This window comes from Astatotilapia calliptera, chromosome 20, assembly GCF_964374335.1.
Source record: "Astatotilapia calliptera chromosome 20, fAstCal68.1, whole genome shotgun sequence".
NCBI lineage: Eukaryota > Metazoa > Chordata > Actinopteri > Cichliformes > Cichlidae > Astatotilapia > Astatotilapia calliptera.
Genome location: NC_137441.1, coordinates 28500933 through 28527284, shown reverse-complemented (window position 1 = coordinate 28527284; position 26352 = coordinate 28500933). Strand labels below are relative to the sequence as shown.

The 26352-nt window shown below is 40.2% G+C and overlaps 1 protein-coding gene and 3 non-coding genes across 5 annotated transcripts in view; 1 reads left to right on the top strand and 3 right to left on the bottom strand.

Moving 5' to 3' along the window:
* Positions 1–13478, top strand: part of mtcl2 (microtubule crosslinking factor 2) — an 89424-nt gene extending 75946 nt beyond the window's left edge. Inside the window, exons 17-24 of one of the 2 annotated variants that reach the window (XM_026155101.2) lie at positions 489–605; positions 2095–2159; positions 2282–2444; positions 2594–3190; positions 3311–3578; positions 4036–4254; positions 6800–7230; positions 7502–13478. In XM_026155101.2, the coding sequence (XP_026010886.2) occupies positions 489–605; positions 2095–2159; positions 2282–2444; positions 2594–3190; positions 3311–3578; positions 4036–4254; positions 6800–7230; positions 7502–7636 (1995 nt within the window). In that variant the 3' untranslated portion in view covers positions 7637–13478. The other variant, XM_080295687.1, reaches the window with a different exon arrangement.
* A 7386-nt stretch (positions 13479–20864) lies between these two features.
* trnaa-agc (transfer RNA alanine (anticodon AGC)) lies at positions 20865–20937 on the bottom strand. The gene has a single exon. It is a non-coding gene; the product is annotated as a tRNA-Ala (tRNA).
* A 3644-nt stretch (positions 20938–24581) lies between these two features.
* trnaa-agc (transfer RNA alanine (anticodon AGC)) lies at positions 24582–24654 on the bottom strand. Its single transcript has one exon. It is a non-coding gene; the product is annotated as a tRNA-Ala (tRNA).
* A 1040-nt stretch (positions 24655–25694) lies between these two features.
* Positions 25695–25767, bottom strand: trnaa-agc (transfer RNA alanine (anticodon AGC)). Its single transcript has one exon. It is a non-coding gene; the product is annotated as a tRNA-Ala (tRNA).
* Between the last annotated feature and the right edge of the window lie 585 nt (positions 25768–26352).

The window sequence follows — 26352 nt, the reverse complement described above, 5'->3', positions numbered from 1 at the left end:
AGCCCTACGAAATGCAAACGTTCTTATTTAGATGAATAAATATGGATAATTATTAGTAGTGTTATTACATCATTTAATTTTCCATTTAATATTCCTTTTGTTTTCTTTCTAACTGGTGTACGGATCAGTGTTATTTGTTATTTCCTCTGAAATTTACTTAGTTGCTTTATTGCTTTATCTGCACAGTAATACACAAATGCACAGCACAGCTGCTGTGAGTGTGTGCATGTTAAATATAATCTATACAGCTACTTTCGTATGCAAAGTCGGTGACCAAGTTAGGTTGCAAAGTAAAAGGCAAATGGTAATGGTAAATGGACTGGTTCTTATATAGCACTTTTCTTCTCTGTCCGAGCACTCAAAGTGCTTTAAAGGCAAGATAATAATAATAGAAGGAGACTTTCACATAATTTCAACATCACATCCAGTTTGTTTCCTCATCCACCTCCTCTCGCCTTTCTCTTTTAACCTACCTGCGGACCAATCAGCTCCAGATCGGTGAGAGGAACTGGGGCAGAGAGAAGCTGGAGCTGCTGGAGAGATTCAGCCAGGAGAGAGCTCAGTGGGAGCAGCGACTGAGAGAGGCAACTGCGCAGCAGGGGAAGGTATGATGGGTGGGCTTGTGTTAGGGAGAAAAATGTCAAAGCTTATCTTGTGATGATAAAATCTAAAAGGACGAAGGTGCGTGTCAGAGATAAGGAGTACACTGATGAAGTATTGATTATTGGTTATTTGTTATTCCGACTTCTCAAAGAACTTCAGTTTTTCTTGCAAGCTTTGCAGCAGCTTAAATGTCTTGTCAGTTCTATTTTTGGTCTCAATGTTTTAAAAAGATGCCTTTCGGAAACTAAGTCGGCTCATTTATGCTGAGCAGGTCACGTTTACCACCGAGGCTTAAAGTTTAGATGACTACATTTGCCATCTTTGGGGTTGTTATTTTTATCTCAGACAAGTTTGGTTGATTCCGACTTTAACCACACAGCTGGTAATGTCATGATGTGAGTAAGGAGAACCCTCACTTGTGTGACTGCCTTGCTGTGGTTGAGCTGAGCTCACCGGGAAAACATAGTCAGTCATATCTGCTGATTATACACCAGCGCAGTGACTGCCAAGCTCCTGCAGCATGTCTGGGAAAGGATGATGAGGGATTGCATCAGTGGTCATTAAAGGTCTTTTCTTCAAACACACAGGCAGAAATTAAAATCCAGACACACAGACAGGAGCCTGTCATCTGTGTTTAGTTTTTTTTGTTTTGCTTTTTTGTTTTTTAGATGTTTAAACTGGTGTGTGCACTCTTTCTTGCTCTCTTTGCTTTCTAACATCCTGGTATTAATTCCTCCTCTACAGCGAGTGATCCTATTTTATTTGAAACATGGCGTTTTGGAAAGGACACAACTTGTCTTTTTGTTTTATTCACTCTGCTCCCTGCCTTTGTCTAAATCTCCTCAGTGTGTGTGCACATTTGTGTGTCTGTGTCGCACTCTGTCAAACGCAGACCTCACATGCTTGTGTTACAGTGTCAGAGCTTTCACAGATTTCTGACATTTGGTTTCAGTGCCCCCTTTAGGCCAGTTTCTGTAACGATTACTAGGATTCTTTTTAACATTACATGATAATTAAGTCCTCTTAGAATCACATATTCTATATATTTAGAAATATATTTTGTTTTCCCTGCCTTGCAGCTGAAAGTGAAAATCCACCGGTACATCTGTACAACACATCACCTGCAGAAGTCCTTTTTTCCTTCCTCCCACTGTCTCTCATTTTTATCTTACCCATGGTGTATTAGCTCCTGAGTGTGAGATCACTCCTCAAGTGTAAAACACACTGACTCAGCATTACCTTCTGTGTGTGTGTATGTGTGTTTGGATACACTTTGCCACAGACATATTATACCAGACAAGGTCTCCGCTTTCTCCTGTCAGAATAACCTATTGATGTCTTTTGGGGTGTGAAAAAAAACTATAAATAAAGAATGTTACAGGAATAATTTGTGTAGATGATGCAGGTTATTTAAATGCTAATAAGCTCTTAAAAAAGCAGATCCAGCGAGTTCCTTTTCACTGACAGCCTGGATCTCTTTTCTTCTTAAAGTCAAAGCCACCGAGCGGTGAATCGTCTCCGGACTCAGTCGTTGCTAACGGAACGGGGTCACCAAGGTAACAATAATAGATCAATTTCAGCTAGATCATCAATTTTAGCCCATTACTCTAGTAATTTAAAAAAAATTATATCAGTGTGTTGTCTTGATAGCTAAGCATAAGTTCTCTTTTCTCATCAGCTCATTGGTGAAAAGGATCAAGTCCACGTTAGAGCTGGAGTGCTCGGAGGTCAACGGAACAGCCAATCAGGGGGAGAAAATACAGCTTGCTGCCCCGCCTCTTTTCATTCCCTCTGATCTGGGCGACAACACCAGAAAAAATTGGACCTGCCTAACCAATGAGGTTAACAGCTTACTTATACAGAGCTACGGATCCATGCAGCTTATAGTATATTATTTACTATATTTACCTAATAATTAGCTGTATATATTGTAATGTTTTAGCCAAGTAAGTAGAAAGTTGTCTTATTATTCTCTTGTCTCTTGTTTCAGACCCCTAAGATCATTGACACCTGTAAAACATGGGATGGTCCCAGCGGCTCCTGCAGTCGAGTAGGATCACAGCTGGACTTGGAGCCTGTGCAGAGGAGCTACACTGCTCCAGACCGCACTGGCATCCGGATCTACTACAGCCCTCCCACCGTGAGACGCACTGATCACTGGAGAAGGAACCAGGAGGCCGAAGAGCCAGAGCACACTCAGAACGGGAGCTTCTTGCTGGAGGTGAATGGCTCAGATGCCGGCGTAGCTGCAGTGGAAACCCTGGACATTCAGCGTCAACCTGCATCCTCCTTTTCGTCCTCCTATGAGCAGTGGCTGAGCTCCCTGTCCAACCAGCACAGGGAGCTGTTGGAGAGCAGAAGCAGCTGTATTGCCAGATCGATGCCCAGCGTCATCAGTAACACTGTTAGCGGCTCGGCTAACAATGTGGTTGATGGGATGTCGCCCTCTTCTCCTTATCACACCCTGGAGATCGGAGAGATTTCAGCCAATTTAAGTGACGACATGAAGGAAATGACCAACTGTGTTCGACAGGCCATTCGCTCTTCATCTTTGGAGAGAAAATCTGGCAAGGAACCTGGGAGTCAGGTAATGCTTTTTATTAAGGTTCTCAGTTAGTTATTAAAAGGAAAACAAGTTTGTTTTTTGATTCCAATAGGGGTTCACTTTTTTGCTTGTTATCAATAAATATTTATTTTCTCCACACAGGCAGTCGCTGTGTCCACCAGGTCCACACAGACTGCAACCCAATACGTCAGCATTGGTCTTCAAACTGAGAACCTTCCCAGCAGCAGAGGCACCGGGTTACATTCCAAAGTCTGGTCTCCTCGTCCCTCTTCAGGAGCCACTTCCTCTTTGGCATCCGCAAGAACTCGGCAGATATCCACATCACTCGATAAAGTTCACAGCCGCATCGAGAGGCCGTGCTGCTCGCCCAAATACGGATCACCAAAACTACAACGCAGAGTGTCTTCTGGTAAATTTGTTTTATGATTATTAATGTCCATCCATCCATCTTCTTATCCGGGTCGCAGGGGCAGCAGCCCAGACCTCCCTCTAACTAGCCACCTCCTCCAGCTTGTCCAGGGGAACACCAAGGCGTTCCCAGGCCTGCCGAGAGATATAATCTCTACAGCGTGTCTTGGGTCTGCACTGGGTCCTCCTCCCAGTGGGACATGCCCGGAACACCTCACCCAAGAGGCGCCCAGGAGGCCCGAACCACCTCAACTGGCTCCTTTGGATGTGAAGGAGCAGCGGCTCTACTCTGAGCCCCTCCCGAATGGCCGAACTTCTCACCCTATCTCTAAGGGAGACGCCAGCCACCCTTCGGAGGAAGCCCATTTCCGCCGCTTGTATCCAGGATCTGATGATGATGATTATTTATGTATACTTTTCAAGTTTTGAGATGACTAACATTGTTGCCTTGTTTTTAGGCTCTACCTCCAGACTGAATGAGGCTTCCTCCTCCAGAGACCGCAGCCTATGGAGCCTCCAGCAGAGACCCATTGGTGGTGGTGGAGGCTCAGCCTGGGCTCGCTCCACCACCACCCGAGACAGCCCCGTCTTGAGCGGCCTCACTGATGGCCTCTCCAGCCTATTCAGTGTTGTGGAACACACTGGGAGCACAGAGTCCCTGTGGAGGGGTGACGTAGGTAAGCGCTTAACAAACCTACACATACTGTACATCAACTCTGTGATGGTCAGAAGTAGGGCTGAACGATTATGGAAAATAATCTAATTGCGATTTTTTTGCCCCAATATTGCGATTGCGATGCGATATGCGATTATTTTTTAAGGTCTTTGTCTTCTGTATTATTAAACAAAGACAAGCAATACATCATATAGTATGGCCAATACTATATTACATTAATTTTAAACTGTTCTTTCCTGGAAGACAGACCTCTGTTATGATAACATGAGGTGATGCATGAATTGATGACTGACATTTTTATTTAACTTCTTCAGTCACAACAGTATATTTGAACATACACAATAGTTTATTTTTAGCTTACAAACATCTGAGCATAAAGTGCTGACAAGGAACCCTGATGTAAACATTAAAATGAAAGTCAGTACAATGTGCAGATTGCAGAAATATACATAAACAAAATCAGTGGCTTTACCACACTCAGTTTTTCGACATCTGTGAACTACTAGACAGTCATTCAATTAAAAAATAATATTAAATAAATAAAACTAATAAATAAAAAATACACACATCTTACTGATCTCTGCAGTCAGTAACATTACACATAAAGTGCAAACATAATAGCAATTGTATAAACACACACACAAACACGCCTTTAAAATTTAAAGGCGTGAAATTGGACGGTCTAGCCTTCTGATTAGCGTCACCGCTGTCTCGGTGGAGTTTAATAAACTCGGCCGTCTGCTTCTTGCTATCTAAAATATAACCAGACACTGGCGTAAATTCTCGACTGTCTCATACTTCTGTTTAATAAGTTTTCTGTTTGACGTTTAGTCAGCTGTGTGAAAACCAAGGAGGAACCCACCCGGGGGATTAATAAAGTTTTATTTTATCTAATCTAATAACTTTAATCTCAGCCAAACCGATTTACTCACGAACAAACAAAACACTGAAAAAAGCCCAACAATAACATTTTTAGGTTGTCTAAGTGACTTATATATTACGTTTAACCCGAGCAGCGAAACTCCGCGGTGATCTGAAAATGATGTGCCGGGAGTTGTGCCGTTCTCGGCCGCATCAGTAACCCTCGAGCTCCCGGCTAGCTGTCGAGCTGGTGGGTAGCAGACGCCTCTGAAAACGTCGAAGCACTTTTGCAAATATGGGATATCTTGATAAACCGAGCAGATATTTGATGTTTACACAACTACTTTCTCGCCTGAAAATATTTTAAAAGTTTATTTTGTGACCCAGAAAGATTAGTATGAGTAATTTTAAAACTTAGTAGCGGCCGCCATTGTTGGAAACTGGAGTTTGGCTGGGCCGCGCTATGAATTCTGGGATATGGTAGTAATTTGGACAGCCTTCGGCGCGTCGCTGTGACGTAATCGGTCTACAAATGCGGCCTCAGGAGGATGCAGCCCATGAATTTGGACATGTCCAGAGTATAATCGCAGCCTTTGCGGTTAGAAAATTGCACTTGATCATGTCGCGATATTATCGCAAATGCGATATATCGTTCAGCCCTAGTCAGAAGTATTAAGTGCCAATAAAAACAGTCACTTTTAAAAAAATGACACAGGGTTATGTAGTCTTGTTAACTTTTAGTTTTACTGTAAAACCAAATTAATACAGTTTTGTGAACAGATTGAGATGTCAGAGAACCAGCTGGTTGCTAAGCTGCATCAAAAGATATTTTAATTCTTTCACAGTAGAAAAAGCACAAATGAGAAATAGTAAGAGTAAACTCTGCTAACATGAGTGCAGTTTTAAATTTTTTTACCTTTTTTTATTTTTTGCCTTTTTTTTCCTCGTCACTTGTTACATCATACATTATCTCAGGGAAATTTACACAGAAACACTTTACAATATAACAATAGAGAGAAATGCTCCAGTTGCCATTAAGCAAATACTTGGCAACAGTGGCAAAGAAAAACTCCCTTTTAACAGGAAGAAGCTTCTCGCTCAAGGAGGGGAGCCATATATTTTGAAAGACTGATATTTTGAATCATAAGTACGTAACACTCAGTCCATAAAAACATCTGTTAAGTTAGAACTTAACTCCCTCAAAGCCTAGTTATTCAGAGAAGGCGTGTATTTGCTAACAGCAAACGTTTTAAAGAGCAGCTTCTTCTCAGAACTTTCCCAGCTAACATTTCCGCTGTACGGAAAGTCCCAAACCGAGCTGCTTCCCTTGTAGGTCTCCTTCTTATCTAAAGTGAGCACATGAGCATACTGTAGCTTGTTAAAAAGTAACTCAGCAAACATCCACTGCAGGAAAGAGGCAAGATAGACAATAGTCACCTGTACCAGTAACAATATGCAAGGAAGGAAAACCTCAAGTGTAAAACATGAACCTTCTATGTCTAGGAAGAGATGTTAACGTTTGTATAAATGTATTACTAGAAAGGAAAAGGAGTGCACAAACTTTTGTTGTGAGTAGTAATTCCTGCTCATCACATCTTGAAAATGTTTTTAATATCAAGCACGCTTCTAGCTATCAGCTGATCCTGTTTAGTGCCATACCCATTGTTGATCTCACTTTGCGTCAGGACCAAGCCAGACTGCTAGCCCAGCTCGGCACCTTCCTGCCGCAGGAAAACCCTCGGGGGTGGCGGTGTGTGGATCAGACCCCAGTTCTCAGCGGTACGGTGGCGTGGTCCAGGAATTCTTCAGGAATGTCTGCAGCAGCCGTAGCCCTGGAGGAGCCCCCCTGTCTGGGGAAAGCGCCCAAAGAGAATCTCTCGGCAACCTTGGAAGTTTGGGTGTCTTCAGCAGCGTTGATGAGCCCAAGCCAGAGTGCGTGTCAATGGCTGTTGGGGGACTTGGCACGCTGGCTGGGTTGGGTGGAGGCAACGACAGCGTGACCAGAATCGTTAATAAGAGGTTTATGAGACAGACAGCTGGGGAGGAGATGATCAGCATCATGGGAGGAGGCAAGGAAACCGTGAGCAACGCCGTTGCTACTGGATCAGGGACAGAGGTGAGGTTCATGTAGGATACCTTGGTGTTGCTTGTTTTAGACCAATAATAAAAGCTCAAAGTTTCAATGCTGTTTTTTTCTTCTTCGTTTAATTTCCAAACCCCAATATTTTTTTCGGAAACATGCAATCGACACAAGGCTAAATTGGCCTCGGTACAGTTTTAACACTTTAGCTTAATTAAAAACTGTACACAGCATGCAACAGGAAAAACATTCATACCGCCATGTTTGGAGAAATAACACTTCCATTTCCAATCTTTCCATTTCCCAGGATGCACCCTGCGACTGCGCTGCCCAGTCTGCCTGCTTTGCCAGACCATCAAGAGCATCCACTCGTCACTGCAAGCACCGTCCACAAGAGTCTTTGCCTACAACAGAGGAGAAGGCAGACACCAACAACGAGTGACAACACTACTGCCGCACGCATACGTACAGAAAGCAAACAACGATTCTTCACAGACGCTACTGCCATGAAAACACTCACTGTTGTCACATCACACACCCCTAAAACCTGCCATGTAGGCACACTGCCAAACGTAACACACACACTGATAGCACACTGCATAGACTGCTGAAAAAAACCTACTGCCACATGCGCATAAAAGAAATCACACAAACACACCGAGCAATGCATCAGTTGTCTTGGACTGTACCATTCTAATGCCAAGGACAGGGGGACTAAAACTCCTAATCAGATCTAAACAATACAAGCTACCAGCAGAGCAGAAAAGACACATGCTTTCATACATAACAGAACTAACAATGACCTAAAGAGACGCTACAAAATAAAACAAAGATGTCAGGACTGGAGCTACTAAACACCCCATCAGATTTGCACAATGACAGGTACTACAACAGAATGGAAGATCCAACTTGATGACATCAACCTGCCACCTTGCTGTTGAGCAAGCAGCCAGCCATTAAGATATAAAAACAATCAAGGTTAAGAAAATATGGAATGAAAGTGCGGATGTTTCTGTAGGAGACATACAACCATAGACAAGATATTCTTCACAGAGATATTCTGCATAACTCTGAAACCATCAGTCTCCGAGATGCAATCTGGTTAAGAGCTGTGATTTCTCCAGAGATGGTACCTGCAGAGACAGTTACTCACCGAACCTTGTCATAAACACATGAAATTATCCCGCTTAGATTGATTAGCACGGTAACATTCCACCAAGTGTCTCCAACATGGATCTAAAAAAATTCTGCATCTGTTTTAAGTCGAGGACTCGTTTACAGCGTTTCCTTCCTAAAGGAAGAACTTAAAGACTGTTAGGCTGCATATCTCAGCATGACTGCACTTATTGCTAGAAACTTCTTGCTATAAGTGATCTCAGAGACGACCTCCTACTATTTTTTGTTTCTTAGCAAACCTAAGCAACAAAAATACTCTTAGGCTTGGTTTCCAAAAGAACTTTGGCCACAAATACGAAGAGATTTTCTGGCATTGTAGCCATAATTTAAACCTCATAGATTAGCGTAGGTTATTCTCCACAGTCCAGTTGGGAAATTATCATTTGGTTTGACTCTTTTTCCGCAGGCAAAAAAAGTGCCTGTTTGTTATTATCGAGATCTACCTTCGCTGATGTCAAGATTCCTCCTTTAACCTTTCAGTGATGGTGTGATGAAGACATGGTGTCCAGTCGCACAGCACACTTTCCCAACACATTTCAGTTGGTTACACTAACTGGGGACCATTCCAAAGTCTAAGAGCATGGCATCAGATAGAAATGCACCAATTACAATTGACCTTTTTACACCTATATTCAGAGCTAATAGGCCACAGACGGAGGCAAAACCATCACATTAAATGCATTCCATTTTCCTAGCAAAGCAAATCCAATCCATCCATATACTAACTGCTGGGTTTTGGAAGGAACCTTTCGATAAATCTTTAAAAACGTGATATTGAAGCAGCTTCAACAACAGACTAAAGAATCAGTGAAACAGTGTAGCTGAGCTCAAACTGCTCACTGTCTTTTCTGCATTCCGTTTTTTTATTTGAGGTCATGCTAGATGTGTGTGGCTGTCATGTTTTCTGGTTTATTAGTTCATAAATCCCTTTCTGGTGAAGGGCAGATGTTTTAAAGCACCCTTAACCTCCTTTGCTCTCTGACACACGCCTGCATTGCATTGTAAGGCTGCACTGGTGACGCAGTGTAGAAACCCATACACGTTTTTTAAAAATGTAGCATAAATGCAGTTTTGTAAACAACAAACTCTCAGCAGCACTGACATTTTTTACTCATCATGAAATAATTTCAAAGATTTGTTTTATTTATTTAGTATTAGATTTTTTAAATTTAAAGATATATTATTAATTTATACATATATCACCTTTTCCCCCCTAACTGACAGTTACAACAATATAAAATATATTTCTGAAGGATATATTCGCATCCTTCATTCGCAACAGAAATATTAAGGAGTGATACTTTTTAGTGGATTGAACATTAGAAAATAATGTAATTTAATCATAAACATATTTGGCAGGGTTTTGAATAACATTTTGTTTTTTTGGCTTTTATCTCTGTTTTTATTTTTTGCCATGTCTTTCTTTTTTCAATCAATAAACAGATATTCAAAGTGCCTGTCAGATCACTTATTAATAGTCAGCTCACACCAAAACTGGACTCTGTTAAAGAAAACTGCAAACCCAGCAGGCCTTTTTTAAATGAATAGGGTTGTTTTTATGCATGTAATTACAATGCATAAAGTACTTAAACAGATGTAAGAGCAGAACTTTTATATCAAGGGTTATCTGCACTGTATGGAGAGTAAATTATTTTTGTTTAGTTATGTTTATTTTTATGGACGTTTTACTGAAATTTTGCCGGTTTCTAGTCTTTCTGTCATGGTGCTACTCAGTTTAAAGTCTGCTCTGGACTTGCTGCCCTTTGACAAGGCAGTCCACTCAGTTTTCTATCCATCTATTCTAACGCGTCTCTTTCACTTCGTGTTTGAGCAGTAGACCAGCGTTTCTCGGCTTCTAATGACTCAGCAGTTTAAAATAGGGCATTACACAAACAGTGCGTGTATTTAAATAACACACCGAAGAAAACCCACAGTCTAAATGTTGCTGTCTCCTCTCCAACCCTCACAACTGGTACAAACCCAACTGCATGAAAGCAGGCGCTGCTTCAAAAGCTACGGACCCAATTACCACAAGGCTAGACTGATTTTTTTTTTCCTTTTTAACCACAGCATTACACAACATGCAGTCCTACCCAAGCAGTCTGATTGGATAAACCACCGAAAATGAATAACCCCGTGCATCCAAGTGGACTGAAAAGTCAAGCCTTTTCGACATTCCGTGACATTTCCGTAATTTAAGGCTTTGCAGGAAGGATGCACTGATAGTGGAAATGTGTGCCAACAGCAATTTTTAGCATAAACGTCTGGCCAACTGCCGATGCTGACTCTTCATTATAAAAGAATAACTGAACTGCTGTAGACCTACTCTCCCTCACGCTGTCATTTTACGTCTATGAAGCACATACAGGAAATGAACTGAATCCTAAAACATATTCTTAATAAGAGAAAAGCAAAAGAAAGGGAGCAAGACCTAAAAAGGAAAGATACTGGTGCTGTTGATCAGAAACATGACCAAGAATGATAAATAAATACTGGAAAGACTTGTGACATATTAAATAGATACCACAGGCTCCGAATGGCAAGAAAGTGAGGTTTGTGCAACTATCTATAGAAGTCCTGTATTACATTTTTTTCCAGTCATGAGGTTAAATATGCTTAAAACTGGCTTTGACACATTTGTGACTAAGTTAGCAGTCAAGTGACTAGCTATTGTACCCGCTAACTACACTGATGACTGTGTAGACATATTAGTAATGATGAGCATTGATAAAACTGCTGCGCTTCTTTTCCATTCAGTGAGCTCCTCATACGAGAGGTCTGTGTATCCATTAAAAAGGCAGAAGCTCTTACACTGTGGAGAATCTAACAGGAGCAGACTATGTCGGAAATTAATCTCCGTGGCATGTCTGAAACGGCCACAAACCAGTGCTTAAGTCATCCCACAGTCTGCCCCACTAAACACTAGAATGAATAGGCTCAAACCACAAAGGAACTATTATCCTGCACTAATATGAGACTTTGCCACTATATCTTTTTTTTTTAGACATACTCCACAACTATAAAATCAATCACGGTCTTGGATCGGTTCTCGAAACCTTTTCCACTGAGTTTCAGATTCAAGCACGTAAAAAGGTGAAAGTGCCATGGATGCCGTAAGCAGGCCGGAAGACTTTGTTCTTTACTGAAATAACGCTAAAGCTTTTATTTTGAAACTCCTGATGACACACATGAAACAAAATTTCTAGATGGAAAGTTTACCGGGATCTGTTCTACCTCTGACACGTGTCATTAAACACTTTGATTCGGGTTTCTTCAACATATTGATCATCATTGGACATTTTAGCCTTATAGTCTCATTGTCTTATACGCTCACTGTCCACAAGAAGGTAACTTTAGTGCCTTTCCTCTACAAAGATGTCTCGGTTCAATTAAGGCTTATTTTTCTGCAAATGTCTGGCTCCACCTAAGTACGTTCTGTATGATGACGCCACACATAGTTACACCTGGACTTAATCGTCTTAATTTATCATCTTGTGCATTCATGTCCGGCAGTTTCTAAATGACACGCAGCCTTAGGAGGGGTTTTTGTGTGCAGACCTACAGCTGAATGACAATGTGGACCAATTTACATTTTAGTTCAATGTTTTTTTTGACGGACAGCATGACGTCCTGGCACATCTTCAAAGCACGTGCATATAACTGCCACGTTGCTGCATTCGCCAAACAACAGGGACTACTGGAGTTTTATGTTTTTCACAAAAATGCAAACAAATTAATTGGTTTGTGTTCATTTAAACCATGATAATAACTTATTGTATTTTCATATTTTTGCTATTGTATTTGATTTTTATTAGAACAAATACAAGATGCAGGATGTCAGAGCTGGACATGAATATTAGATGACATTTACTACCAACTGGTTTTCTATGAGCAGAACTGTTCACCGCAAAATGAAATGAATATATTTTACCTCTGGCCTGCCTAGATTATTTCATTGTAACTTATTGTAAGATTTGGAGAAATGTCTTCTGCCTTATGTTAAATATGATAAAAATAAATTTTCTTCTCTTGTGGTGCTTAAAGAGACAAATTATGATTGGAAAAACTTGTCATAAATGCATAAATGTCTCTTTTCATTAATCATTTGTGGGATACTCAAATAAATAAATAACTTCCTGCAGGGACTACTTGGAACTATTTCCTCTGGTTCCACTGGCCAGATGTGAATTTCATTTTGAGGTCAACCGTCCCATGATAAAATGAAACGTCTCCAGTTTCTCTGACTCTGACCTCCTCAGTCAGTTGTTTCTGCCTCTCCAGCCTTCTCACCTGCCAATCAGGTGTTCCTTATGCTCCACCCCCTCAGGTTATAAGCATGAGGCATTTCAGCCACTACAGAACAGATTTGCAGGTCACACATCACCAGCCATTGACAGATGACTTCTTACAGGTTGCATGATGCAAACTGCAAGTCTTATTGTTTCCTGTGTGTCTGTAAGCCTGTTGAAGCAACGTTTTTGTTTTTTCCCCAGCTTTTTTAATCTGTTTCCATTTAATCTGTACCATCTGTTCTTATGATCATTACATGCTGGGAATCTATACGTGAATATTAAGCTGTTCATAATGTTGGCTAAACTATTACCTAGAAACTGCCTGTATATTCGCTTTATATAGCCTATACTCTTGTCTTTTTTTTAATACTGCTTGATTCTTAAATAAAAGGGGAATGCTATGAAAGCAAAATAAAATGAGTACACAGTAAGAAAACATGTCCCTTGTATTGCAACTTGAAAAGAAAGGTCTGTACTCTGTCCTTGTCCTTACTTCTTTTTCTTTCTTTTTTTTGAGAAAAGCTGAATATCAACAGCTGATCTGAGCCAGGTCACTGTGGACGTATGTAGCTCTCTCCCTTTATAGGCCACACTTGAGCATTTCTTCTGTACATAGAAGCGTTTTCAAGCTGATGGAGAATAAAATGTGGCAGCCAACATTAATAGGAAGATGAGAAAATTTGATCCAAGTTGATTTTTAAAGGGGTTGGTGATTTTGTTTTGTTTTATCCAACCAGTGTAGCTTGTAAAACATGACATTAAAACTGCCTCCTGTTTGTCACAGACTTCACAAATAAATGTTTGTTGAATTTTAAAGGAGCTGTTCTCTTGTCGTGTGTACATTTTTTTTTCTTTTTTTCTATACACATTTTGACTTCTGCAGTGTTTCACTGACACAAACTCAGTTGCCGGTAGTCAAGTGAGACAGAAGTAGTTTCATATCAAGTGGATCTTTCCATCTCAGTTTGTTTAAGTTTAGGCAAATTAAACCAAGTTAAGGTCAGATCATGCAATGTAGGCACCAGTGTCAAAGACATCAAGATGCCTGCATTGCATCTTGCCTGCATCAAGATTTATAAGATGTCTTATAAATGCTCACTGCTGCAGCTTTTGTCAATTCTACACCAGAAAACTAATGTCTATAGGTAATGTCCATTTAATTTTAGTGGTTTGTTTTTAATGAACTGCACTCCTGGTTTACTTGAATGACTGGACCTGATATAAGAATTGTACTTGTTTATTGCAATTCTAGGAGTAAGAATTCTAATTGAAAAATTTTAAAAATCTAATTAAAAGATTTTCAAAACAAATATTTTAAGAATTTACAGAAGCAGAAAGGGTAACGTGAAACTTTGAACCCCTCACAGTATCTTGAGTTTAGCACATAAATGACACTATATTGTTGTTATTGTGTATTTTTCTAAATGGCACAACACCGGCTTTGCCTCAAAGTTATCAAGCGCTATCTCATCTGACCACACTGGCCATAAATGTCCAGAAGCATGCATACATATACATACACTCACTGGCCACTTCATTAGTTACATCTTGCTGGTATTGATTTGAACCCCTTCTGAGTACTAAGGGGGAAAATCCTCCATACCATTACACCACCACTAACAAGCCAAATCATTGATACAAGGGTCATTGATACATTTTAATCCATTTTATTTTGTTAATGCCAAATTGTGATCCTACTTATCCAAATGTTGCAGCAGAACTGGAGATCATGTTTTTCCTATTTTCCATTGTCCACTTTTTGGGGGATCCCATGCACACTGTAGCCTCAGTTTCTTGTTCTTAGCTGTCAGACGTGAGGTCATTTGCTGCTGCAGCCCATCTGCTTTAATGTTCTCATTATGCCTTCAGAGCTTTTCTACATCCCTTGGTTGTAAGTGCTTGTTTGAGTTACTGTTGCATTCCTCTCAACACTATCAGGAAGTCTGATCATTGTATGACATAAACTGGGCTCTTTTTTTATAAACAAAACTGAATTGAAGAGGTGTACCTAATGAAGTGGCTTGTGAGTGTAGAAAAATTGTTGAAAAAAAAACAGATCTTACTGACATGCTTAAATTCATAAGTATTTATCATCTCTGGTAGGGGATGCAGAAGAGCTTTAGCAGTGCTCCATCTGATTAGGTGGACTGGACAGATGGTGTTTTATTGAGACTCAGCTTTTGGAAAATGCACACAATATAAAAGCTCGAATTATACAGGAAAATAATTAGGCAGCAGTTGACTTCCTGCTCCCTTTAAAAACAGCCAAAATTGCTTGCTAAACAACATAGCATTTGATCTAGTTTTGTGTGAAGCTATAAGAGTTCTATTCCTTTGTCTTTAAACCCCCATGTGGCTCTGAGTGACAATAACACTGTGTAGGTTGGAAGGAAATAAGATCGAATGAAATGTGAATGTGATCAGAAGGATAGGAAGAAGAAAATATCTCCAAGGAATGGAAGAGGAACAACAAAGAGTAAAAAGCTCCTCAACAATGTGTGAAACAATCTAATCCATCAGTCTTGTTTGTACGACTAAAGCAGAGGAAAGTGAAGATGGACTCTCGGGCTGCCGAAAAGCGTTGCAAAAGAAGATCGTGAGTGGGAGTAAGGAAGAAAGAGTGTTTCCTGTAGGATCCCTGTGAGGCTCTATATAGGAACAATTATGCTTTGAGTGCACTAATAACATCAGCACACTTTCATGCTCACAAGAATAATGTTAACGTGCACATTTAGCAGGCAGGTGTTCCATGTATTACAGTTTAGCGTGGTGACACATCAAATCCCCTTTAGTTTGGTCACTACTAGATTGCATTAACTGGAGAGAGACTCACCCTCTCCTCTTGCTTCATTTTTGGATTTGCACAGACTTTGTGCAATTTTGTATTTAGGGCCAAATTTCCACTTGGAGGAAATGTTTGATTGTCTCTTACCGTGCAAGAAGGATCACATTAGTGAAATGTGCACAAATACATGAAATAACATATAATTACATACGAACACACTGTTATCAAAGTCTCTTTAAAAAGTACCCCTTATCGCACTATGAAAAGAGAAACTGGATTTCTGAGAAGGTAAAATTTAAAACACTTAATAAAACCTAACATAATAAAACCTAAAGCATCTTCTTACACTCACACGTAGTTTTTAACTTCCAGTTTATGTAATTTTAAACATGATAGGGCAAACGTTCTTACCTTCTTCTGACACCATGCAGTCCTAGGACCATGTGTCAGAAAAGGATGCCCCACCTTCAAATCATGCTTGAGTTGATAGTGACTCAAACACAGCATTGGACTGAAGTTTTTCACTTTTCCAAACACCCTGATTGGTTGGCAGCATTTCAGTTTACGTGTACTGGGCATGAGGGTTAAAAAAAACTTTCTGTTGCCTTGGAGCAACGCTGTGCTGTAGAGGGTTAATGCATCCATCCATATTGCACTTTATTACTTCTGTTCCTGTGTACCATCATTTAAGATCCTTGATCTGCCTTGGTGTACCTTTCAGTCTGATTTACTACCTCTTCCTCCATCTACACATCCTCTAAGAGCAAAAACAAAGTAGAGAACAAGCACCAGCAGTCCTGGAGAAACAGGAAGTGACCTCTTTATAGCAACATTCGAGAACAAAGGAACCACTTCCTGTTTTGACCAAACATATGGTAGTGTGGGGTAGTGAGTTTTTTTAGTGGATAATTTATTTAGATACTCCAATATCTAGATTACAATTTGTTTTCTTTCATTCAAACAAATGATTTAATTCTGTTAATGATTTAAACTGTAATGTTATGGTCTCTTTTTACTTTCTTTCCTTAACACAGACACTCTTATACACAGGATGTGCATGATATTATTAAAGGGAAATTCTTCTTAGGTTTGCATACCAAATAATCAATATTAAGTTTTCTTCTGGTATAAAACATTACATAATGTTAGCAGGGTTTTTTGCCCTGGTTTGCAGGGTGACTGATGTATGCGGATAGTTCCAGCTTTCATTTGATGAGAATAATTCCAAACTGTCTATTATATGTTTGTATGAACACCAAGTACTCACAGACAGGTCTATTAAGATTTTTAATGTTTACTCCATACTGCCACAATTTAAAGGGAAGTAATATACAAGACTAAACTTCAGACTTCAAAGTGTTGTCTGCAAGTGTTGAATTCAGTTTTATAGCTGCCCAAAAAGGTGTAAGCAACACAAAACCCAAACTTATTAAGTTATAAAAAGGGCAACTGAGCATAATTTATGAAGGTAAAAACACCCACAAACAAGCAGAAACTGAAATCCTGGTAGAGCATTAAACTAATCATTCAATGTTATGGGTCCCATATTTCCGCCAGGCACAGAGTGCAAGAAATTTGCATCTGAGTATTAGAGACGTTTCCTCGATCTCTCCAAACCTGAGTAAAAGGAGTAGTTGTGCAAAAGTTGCTGTAATTCTTAAACTGTTGATGCTTTATTTCGTTAATTACAGTTTCAACTGCTTTAAAATCTGCTGTGGTGTTGTTCAAAGACCAAATTCTAATACTGTTGTTATGCAATAACATGAGGGATCACTCTAAGAATACATTTCAAATTCTAAACCACAGCTACAATTTGTGAAAGTGCAAAAATAATAGTAGATAAACCAATTAAGTATAGATTTACCCATTTCACAACTTAGTACACCAGTTGATTCTGTGGATTATCCTTAAAACACAGTTGACCTGAGCTCAAAATCCCCATGCAAGAGTCAAAATAAGGTTTAGCTTTAACTTCAGGGCTGTTTGATTCCTTGTTAATCATACCAGCTCAGGCTGTGGGATTACAATAGGCCAAAACATCTAAGTTTGCCACATGTTTTTCTCTGACTTTGAAAAGTTAAACCTAGCAGTAGAGGGTTGGCTCAAACTAATGAACGGATTTAACAAACATTTGGGAGCACTGCAGAATCTGGATGTGCTGAGATTAATGATGTAGATTCCTGTGTCTGTGTGTGTAAAACAAAATAGAAAAACAGAAAATAGGTCAGCGTTAGAGGAAGCCTATGAGTTATTGTCTATATATCTTATACAAGAGCAGTCACAGAGGGGATGCAATAATGCCAGTGTAATATAATAATTTTTTTAATCCAAAACTGTAAGCTGTAAGTGCCTGTACTGTAAGTACAAGCACAAAATAAAGTTATACGAACATCCTAACTCCTCTTATAAAGTAACCTACCAATGGTAGACCCAAACCCAGGACCATCATGCTGTGAGGCAACAGCGCTGACCACTGGACTGGACCACTGGACTGGACCACTATACTGGACCACTATACTGTTTAATTTTACATTCACTTTCAGTTCAGTCCAAGACGGTGGCTGTTTACACTTCTACATAATCTGCATTCACAAAAAGCTCAACGGAAGGTCAAACACAATGAGATCCATGTCACCCGTACCACACAGCTCACTTATTATGAATTAAACTTACATTAATTGTCTCTCACGCTGCAAGACCAAAGCATGTGGAGGATGCAGGGTCTGTAGTCATTTAGTCCAGTGATCCTAGGTTTCTTGGGGACAGGGATTATGGTGGAGGACTTGAATTTCTTTTATTCCTCGTATTGTATTGGCACATCTTTGTTTAATCGGTTATTCTGTTACTTTGCCACGTTACCTCTCGTGCTGTCGATGTTCAGTACAAGTCCATATGGCCGCTGTTTGACAAAAGTAAAGGTCAAAGGACATTTTTTTGGTTTATTCAGTCGTCATTGACAATAAAACTGCACATTAAGAACCCCAGTAATTGTGTCCTGTGTGGCTACCCAGGCTACACATATTTGAAAGTTAAAGAGTAGGCTGTAGCTCTGGTCCTCCGGGATTCATACCCTTTGATTATGGACAGTCCATCTGTCCCCACTTCTCCTTCTGGGATGGACGTACTGATGTGTGCTCTCGGTCTTCAGTATTCTTGGGGACTGCCTAATCTTCTTGGTCACAGTTAAGATACCACGGTTTATACAAGTTTCATTTACTATAACATCATGATAGAGGACTATAACAGCAGACCATTTTTGTTTGTGCTTTGGAAAGAACAAAGCGTGTGGAGGATGCAGGCATCGATCCCGCTACCTCTCGCATGCTAAGCGAGCGCTCTGCCATTTGAGCTAATCCCCCTCCTGGTCTGTGTCACAGGTTACGTTCAAGGGCATGTATGCACATAAGTAAAACCATTACTTCAATCACAGGGGATCTTTCCATAAAAATGCATCTTTGAAACTTACAGAGTAGGCCGTAGCTCTGCTTCTCTGGGATTGATACCCTTTGATTATGGACAGTCCATCTGTTGCCTCCCCACTTCGCCTTCTGGGATGGATGTACTGATGTGTGGCCTCAGGTCAGAATCAGAATCAGAATCAGGTTTATTGGCCAAGTATATGTGCAGACACATACAAGGAATTTGGTTCCGGTAGATGGAGGCTCTCAAGCACAGCAATGTAAATCACACACACACACACACACACACACACACACGTGTCTATATATACATTGCACATGCATACACATACATACACAAAGCTGTGTAAACTAAGTATAAATAACCAATCTAAACTTATATACATAGAATACAGAAATGAAGTGGAATGAATACTACAGAATGTACATAAGGTGCAGTTGCAGTCTGGCAGTGGGAGCAGTGTGACAGGCCAACTGTTTAGAAGGGAGATGGCGAGGGGAAAGAAACTGTTCCTGTGTCGGGTGGTCCTGGTCTGCAGGCTTCTGTACCGTCTGCCAGAGGGCAGCAGATAAAAAAGTCTGTGTGCAGGGTATGATGGGTCTGTGATGATTTTCCCTGCCCATTTCCTGGTTCTTGAGAGGTACAGATCCTGGATGGAGGGCAGGGGGGGTGCCGATGATCCTTTCTGCTGCCCCTACAGTCCGTTGCAGTCTGCTCCTGTCCTGTTTAGTGGCTGCTCCATACCAGACTGTGATGGAGGAGCACAGGACAGACTCAATGACCGCAGTGTAGAACTGGATCAGAAGCTCCTGTAGAAGACTGTACTTCCCCAGTTGTCTCAGGAAGTACATCCTCTGCTGGGTCTTTTTGAGGATGGAGTTGATGTTGGTCTCCCACTTCAGGTCCTGGGAGATGGTGGTACCCAGGAACTTGAAGATGTTCACAGTCGACACAGGGCTATCTGATATGGTGAGGGGGGGCAGAGTTGAGGGATGTCTCCTGACGTCCACTGTCATCTCTACAGTCTTAAGAGTGTTCAGCTCCAGCCGCTCAACTTCCTGCCGGTATGCAGACGCATCACCATCCTGAATGAGGCCAATGACGGTGGTGTCATCTGCAAACTTTAGGAGTTTAAAAGCCGAGTTCTTGGAGGTGCAGTCGTTAGTGTAGAGGGAGAACAGTAGTGGTGAGAGGACACATCCTTGAGGGGCACCAATACTGAGGGACCAAGTTTCAGAGGTGATCTCCCCCAGCCTCACTTGTTGCTTTCTATCTGTCAGGAAGCTGGTGATCCACTGACAGGTAGCTGGTGACACGCTGAGCTAGGAGAGTTTGGAGGAGAGAAGTTCAGGCACGATGATGTTAAAAGCCGAACTAAAGTCCACAAACAGGACCCTGGCATAAGTTCCCGGGCAGTCGAGGTGTTGCAGGATGTAATGCAGCCCCATGTTTACTGCATCATTCACCGACCTGTTTCCCCGGTAGGCAAACTGCGGAGGCTCCAGCTGGTGGCCTGTAATGACCTTCAGATGGGCTAACACCAGTCATTCGAAGGATTTGATGACCACAGACGTCAAGGCGACAGGTCTGTAGTCATTCAGTCCTGTGATGGTGGGTTTCTTGGGAATAGGGATGATGGTGGAGCGTTTGAAGCAGGAGGGAACTTCACACAGCTCTTCGGTACTCTTGGGGACTGCCTAATCTTCTTGGTCACAGTTAAGATACCACGGTTTATACAAGTTTCATTTACTATAAAATAACGATAGAGAACTATAATAGCTGAATGTATTGGGGCCTCCCCACTTCACCTTCTGGGATGGATGTACTGATGTGTGGCCTCAGGTCTTTGGTACTCTTGGGGAGCGCCTAATCTTCCTGATCAGAGTTAAGATACTACAGTTTATACAAGTTTCATTTTCCATAGACATAAAGATTATGTCTATGTTACCATAACATATAACAGTGGAATGTTTTCATTTTAGAAAGATCAAAGCGTGTGGAGGATGCGGGCATCGATCCCGCTACCTCTCGCATGCTAAGCAAGCGCTCTACCACTTGAGCTAATCCCCCTTCATTGCAATGCCACAGGTTACGTTCATGTATGTATGCACATAAGTAAAACCATTACTTCAATCACAGGGGATCTGTTTCTACCATTTGAGCTAACCCCCCCTTTTGTCGTGACACAGGTAATGTTCAAGTGTATGTATGCACATAAGTTAAAAACAATAAAAACAGGACCATGTGATGACGTTACAAGACGATGATGACCTGAACACAAACTGATTTATTTCAGTAATCTACTTGTGCACATAAATAAATACATTACTTGAATAAATCACGGCGGATCTGATTGTCACAAATGCATATTGCAGTGTGTGATGTTTAGTCATTTGTGACGAGGCATATTTAGATTCCAACCAAACTAAAACACAATGAGATATATATATTTTATTTACTAATAACTCACATATTTTGTAGCAAAGTGGGGAGTGCTGGCACAGCTGTTACAGAGGACTCAAAGATACTGCTGAATAACTTTTAAATGTCGCTCGGTATGATTACAAATTTATTTAATTATTTAACCAGACCACCATGCTGCACCATTATACCATTCACTTCCAACAGAGTGGGCATACATGCTTACACTTCGATATAATGTGCATTTACAACAAGTTCATCAGATCATCGAATTTCCTGACATAGCCACTCCTAAAAAAATTGGCAGCTGTCTTGAATGTTTTCTGATGGATTGTTTGTAAATGAACTTATGACACTCCTAGACTGATGGGCAGCAACAGTTTCTTTTCTTTATTGCTGGCCGTTGCTGTTGTCTCTCCTTCGCAATTTGTTAACACACACCTGAATGCTGCAGACTAGCAAAGTACCAAAACTTCTGTGTTTGCAAAGGTGCTCACACTTGCTGGTGATGAGGTAGTCGAGTGTATTTTATTAACAGCACGTTGCTCCTACTTATCCTCTTAATTCCTACGGTAGCATTGAGAGTGAACTTAATTTTCCACTCAGTCCTTCTGCATTTTGTTAAATAAATAATGGCACAGGGTACTATGTCATGTGATTCTGTTCATCTGAGGTCATATTTACCTGATTTTAAGACCTGCTGAAGACCAGATAGCATACTAGTAATTGTTTTATGTCCTGATATGTAAAACCATAGGATTGAAACGGGGTGCACCTTCTTTTTCACATGACTACATTTACAGTAAAAGAGCTACCTGTATTCCAAGCAGTGACTGTAGAAAACATTTTTATACAATCAGTGATTTCATTCAGTTAGCAAACTGTGCAGTCAAAGCCTAAATGTCAAGCCAACAAATCTAGCAGTACAATCAGTCGGAGCTGGTATCTCTGAGTGTCGAGAATAAGAATAAATTCATCCTTCAAAGCGTAACTCATAACTTGATTTTTACCATTCATGTAACACGTTTGGTTTAGGGATGAGCTTTCACTTTCTGGTCCTATTGATGCCATATAACTGAAAACACATTAACACACACAAACAGGAACAGATGCACAAACACAGGATACAGTCAACGAGTCTCCACTAATTAAAACTGAACATAGGCTCGTCACTTGCCCAAATGTACACACACACACACACACACACACACACACACACACACGCCTACTCTAAGAGGAAGGGAGTGACTTCCCTTTGAGTCATTATTACTTTAAATAAAAATATAAACACATGACCTCATAAGAAATCCAGCTCAAGTGATCACCAACTTCTGCATTAAAGAAAAGATAAGATAAAAAAGCGTACTAATAAGAGCAACGAGACACACAGTGTGATTCCACTTCCACTTACTTTTTTTTGTACCAGATAATCAAACCAGCATACAGGAAAATGTTGACGGATGACCTTAAAGCCTGTATTGATAGCATTAGCTCAATACAGAGGGCCAGAGAGCACAAGTAAGCAAGAGAGAGGAAGATCACAAGAGACATGCATGATCAGATGATAAACCTCGCCCTTAGTTACTGTTGCTATGCCTGCCAAGACTGTATTGTAGCACACAAACAGCACAGTGTTATGCACCTGTCTGGTTCAAAAAACACCAATGGATCAAAAAAAAAGACAAGAGACCATGTAGCACATGAAACTTCTTTATATTAGATAAATATAAGATAACATAACCATAAGCAAACTGCAATTAATAAAACTCTATCAAGACAAAAACAAAAACAAAACAATAAATACATAGTATGGGCTTTTCCTTCCTGTACCAGTAAAATATTCTGCCCCACACACACACACACTTTGCAATTAATTTTTTTAAATATAATCTTCACATCATTTACGTTTAATTTTATGTATCTTAGAGAATAGTTCTTCCAGTCTCTTGGAAACTGCGTACTGACAGGAAGTTGATTTGACTCGGTGTGTGGTGCCATCTTGTGACGGAAAATATGACAGGCCGTCTGTGGATTTGTGCTAATTATATTCATGTAGGAAATGAGAGAAAATTATATAAAGAATTTAATCACTGACTGTAAAAACAAAATAAACTGACAGAAGGAATTTCCACAAAACATGTACGACTGAATACAACCAAATGTTGCGAAGCCAAACATGAACACAACACCAGACAGATGTGAGTGAGATGAAACAGCATTCATTTTTATGTTATTTGGACTTACCTTGCACTAGCACAGAAAAAAAAATGTAATTTATATGCTGGAATATGCAGAAAATAGGTTTAAATGTTAAACAAATTTCTTCCAGTCAGAGAATGTTGCATATAATTTAATGTTTGCTTCATGGGTAAAGTTAAAAGATTAAAACTAATAAAACTAGTTTCAAAAAGAGACTTTTTCATTTGATTACATTTTATATGATGGATTATGCAGAAAAAATAGAATTGGGCTGAAAGATCTATTGCTTTATTACCTATTCAGGTTGTGAATAATTTTTTAAAAAGTAACTAATTGTTTTTAACTTTGCAACCACATTTGTAATTTCCTTGTTTAAGCAATTTATCACGTTAGACAACTTTTATTAGTAAGGGATCGCGTGATCTGTGAGCTGAATATGTGCGCAGCTGATTAAGGAGCGAGTGTCTGCGTGTGTGGCATTCTTCTAAACTTCTAAAAACAACAACAACAACAACAAACCTAAAAACTAAATTACCGGCATTTAACCACTGAAATGGTTTCCTTCTGAAGTCCTTTTTTACACAAACGACATTTTCCTATTCATAATATGGCCCTGGTGATTTCTTTGTTCTTCTTCTTTTTTTGGTCCTTTTATTATTTCTGTAAAACATAAACAAAACATGTCTGTCTTCAGCGGTAAATAGTAAACTGCTAATGGTAATGATAAACTATCATGCGCTCATATAATTGTAAAAAAAGAAACATGTTTTCATAGGATATTTTTTCCAAGTACTGCCTTTCATTTGTAAGACTTTGTCTCTCAGCTGTCTGATAAGTCAGTCATTTTAACTGCCATCATTTTAGCATGATAGCATCAAAACTGTTAACATGCCAGGGGCCCTTCTCCTTCTGGGATGTACGCGCAGATGTGTGGCCTGAGGTCTTCGGTCTTCTTAGGGACTGGGTGACCTACCTGGTCAAAGTTAAGATACCACCGTTTATACAAGTTTTAATTACCATAACATAATGATAGCGGAGTAAGACGACCGTGTCAGCGGAAAATCTTTGCTTTTATTTGTAAAGAATAATGCGTATGGAGGATGCGGGCATCGATCCCGCTACCTCTCGCATGCTAAGCGAGCGCTCTACCATTTGAGCTAATCCCCCCTACTTGATACTGCGGGTTGTGACCCGATGATGAACTGAACACTACAAAACCCTGATACATTTTAATTCCATTGTACGTATGCATATTATAAATAAAGCACGGCGGATCTGTCTGTAAAATGCGCATTTGAAACTGTTCAAATATGAGACGCGCCAAAAAGGCAGAACTGGCATTTTTGCTCTACACATGCACATTAACTTAACAAGCGTTCCACTTCTAATCAGTAGTTCCTGTGCTTGTGTCATATTCTTCATAATGACTGACATTGTCATGACACAGCGTCATCGATTCACTGTTCGAAAGAAATGTGCACACAGTGTCCCTAATATACCCTACTGCAGTGTGTGATGTTATTTAAAGGTTTAACACTGATGGTTAAGAGGCTCATTTAGACAACAAAGCAAACTAAAACACAATTAGATGTTAAGTTTTTCCCATTTACTAATAACTCACATATTTTGTAGCATAAAGAGTTCTTATGGCACACTGTGAAATATGCGAAGTGGCAATTATACGGACTCGGGGAGTGCTGGCACAGCTGTTAGAGGGGACCTGAAAGCTATTGCTGAATAACTTTCAAATGCTGCTCGGTATGATTACAAAAGTGTATAATTAAAAGTTTAAAAGTGCATTAAGCTGGTTAGGCATTCTGAATGCTTCAACCGCACCATGCAACAGAAATGCACTGTTTTTGTAACTTACTGAGGATATTATTTAAGGATTCGAGGATTCAGGGATTATTGATTACTACTTGATGTAGTGCCCAGGGGAAAAAAAAGATGGGAAATGTGACTTTCCATGACCACACAAAAGCTGTAAGAGTAACTAGCTTTACTCGAATATTTTTGAAAAGTTAAAATTGCTTTAAAACGGGTTGTCGGGTCACCCTTCATGTAAGATCCACCTCCAGTTCAAAGTCTTGCAAGACCTTCGGTCAGAAGTGATCATTTGATGGAGCTGGGACTGCACAGTTTATCAAATTTTAATCTGGATACGCTCAATTAAATAGCCACAATTTTGACTATAGTCAAAAACATTTTGGAGGATGCGGGCATCGATCCCGCTACCTCTCGCATGCTAAGCGAGCGCTCTACCATTTGAGCTAATCCCCCTGGTGCTCTCAACAACGCAGCTCAAGGGAAACAAGGTTAAATGTCAGATAAGCTTTTAGAAAGTTAAAATAATGTATCTGGAAGTGTGTATTTTTGTATGAAACCGCATTAAAGCATGTTTGAGAACTCTCCCATATCCTGTAAGGAAAGGATAGAAGTCTTAAGCCTGTATTCATTCTAATGGCAAGCAGAGTGAGACTTGTTAATGTGCAAAAAGAAGGTATGTTACATAGAATTCATATCTACTAACTTTATTTCCTGGCATGCTCCCTGTTGAAATGAAGGCCAATGTTAGATATCCATATTCAGAACCACACCTGCTGACATGCAAAAACATCTGCTGGAAAGGGATTAGATGACCTCAACAGATCTGACAGATGGTTATTTTCATATTCCAATACTACCTTGCCACATGAGATACCGCTGGCTCCTCCCTCTTGGCTGACTACTAGAGTGAGGAGTGTGTTTCTCTGTTTCTATGCATAGATTTACCTGAATGTAACAGGAGTGCTATGAGAGAGAGCAGAAACACTTCAACATGCCACGATCCACTGTGAAACAGTGCATACGCTGTTAATATTTTCC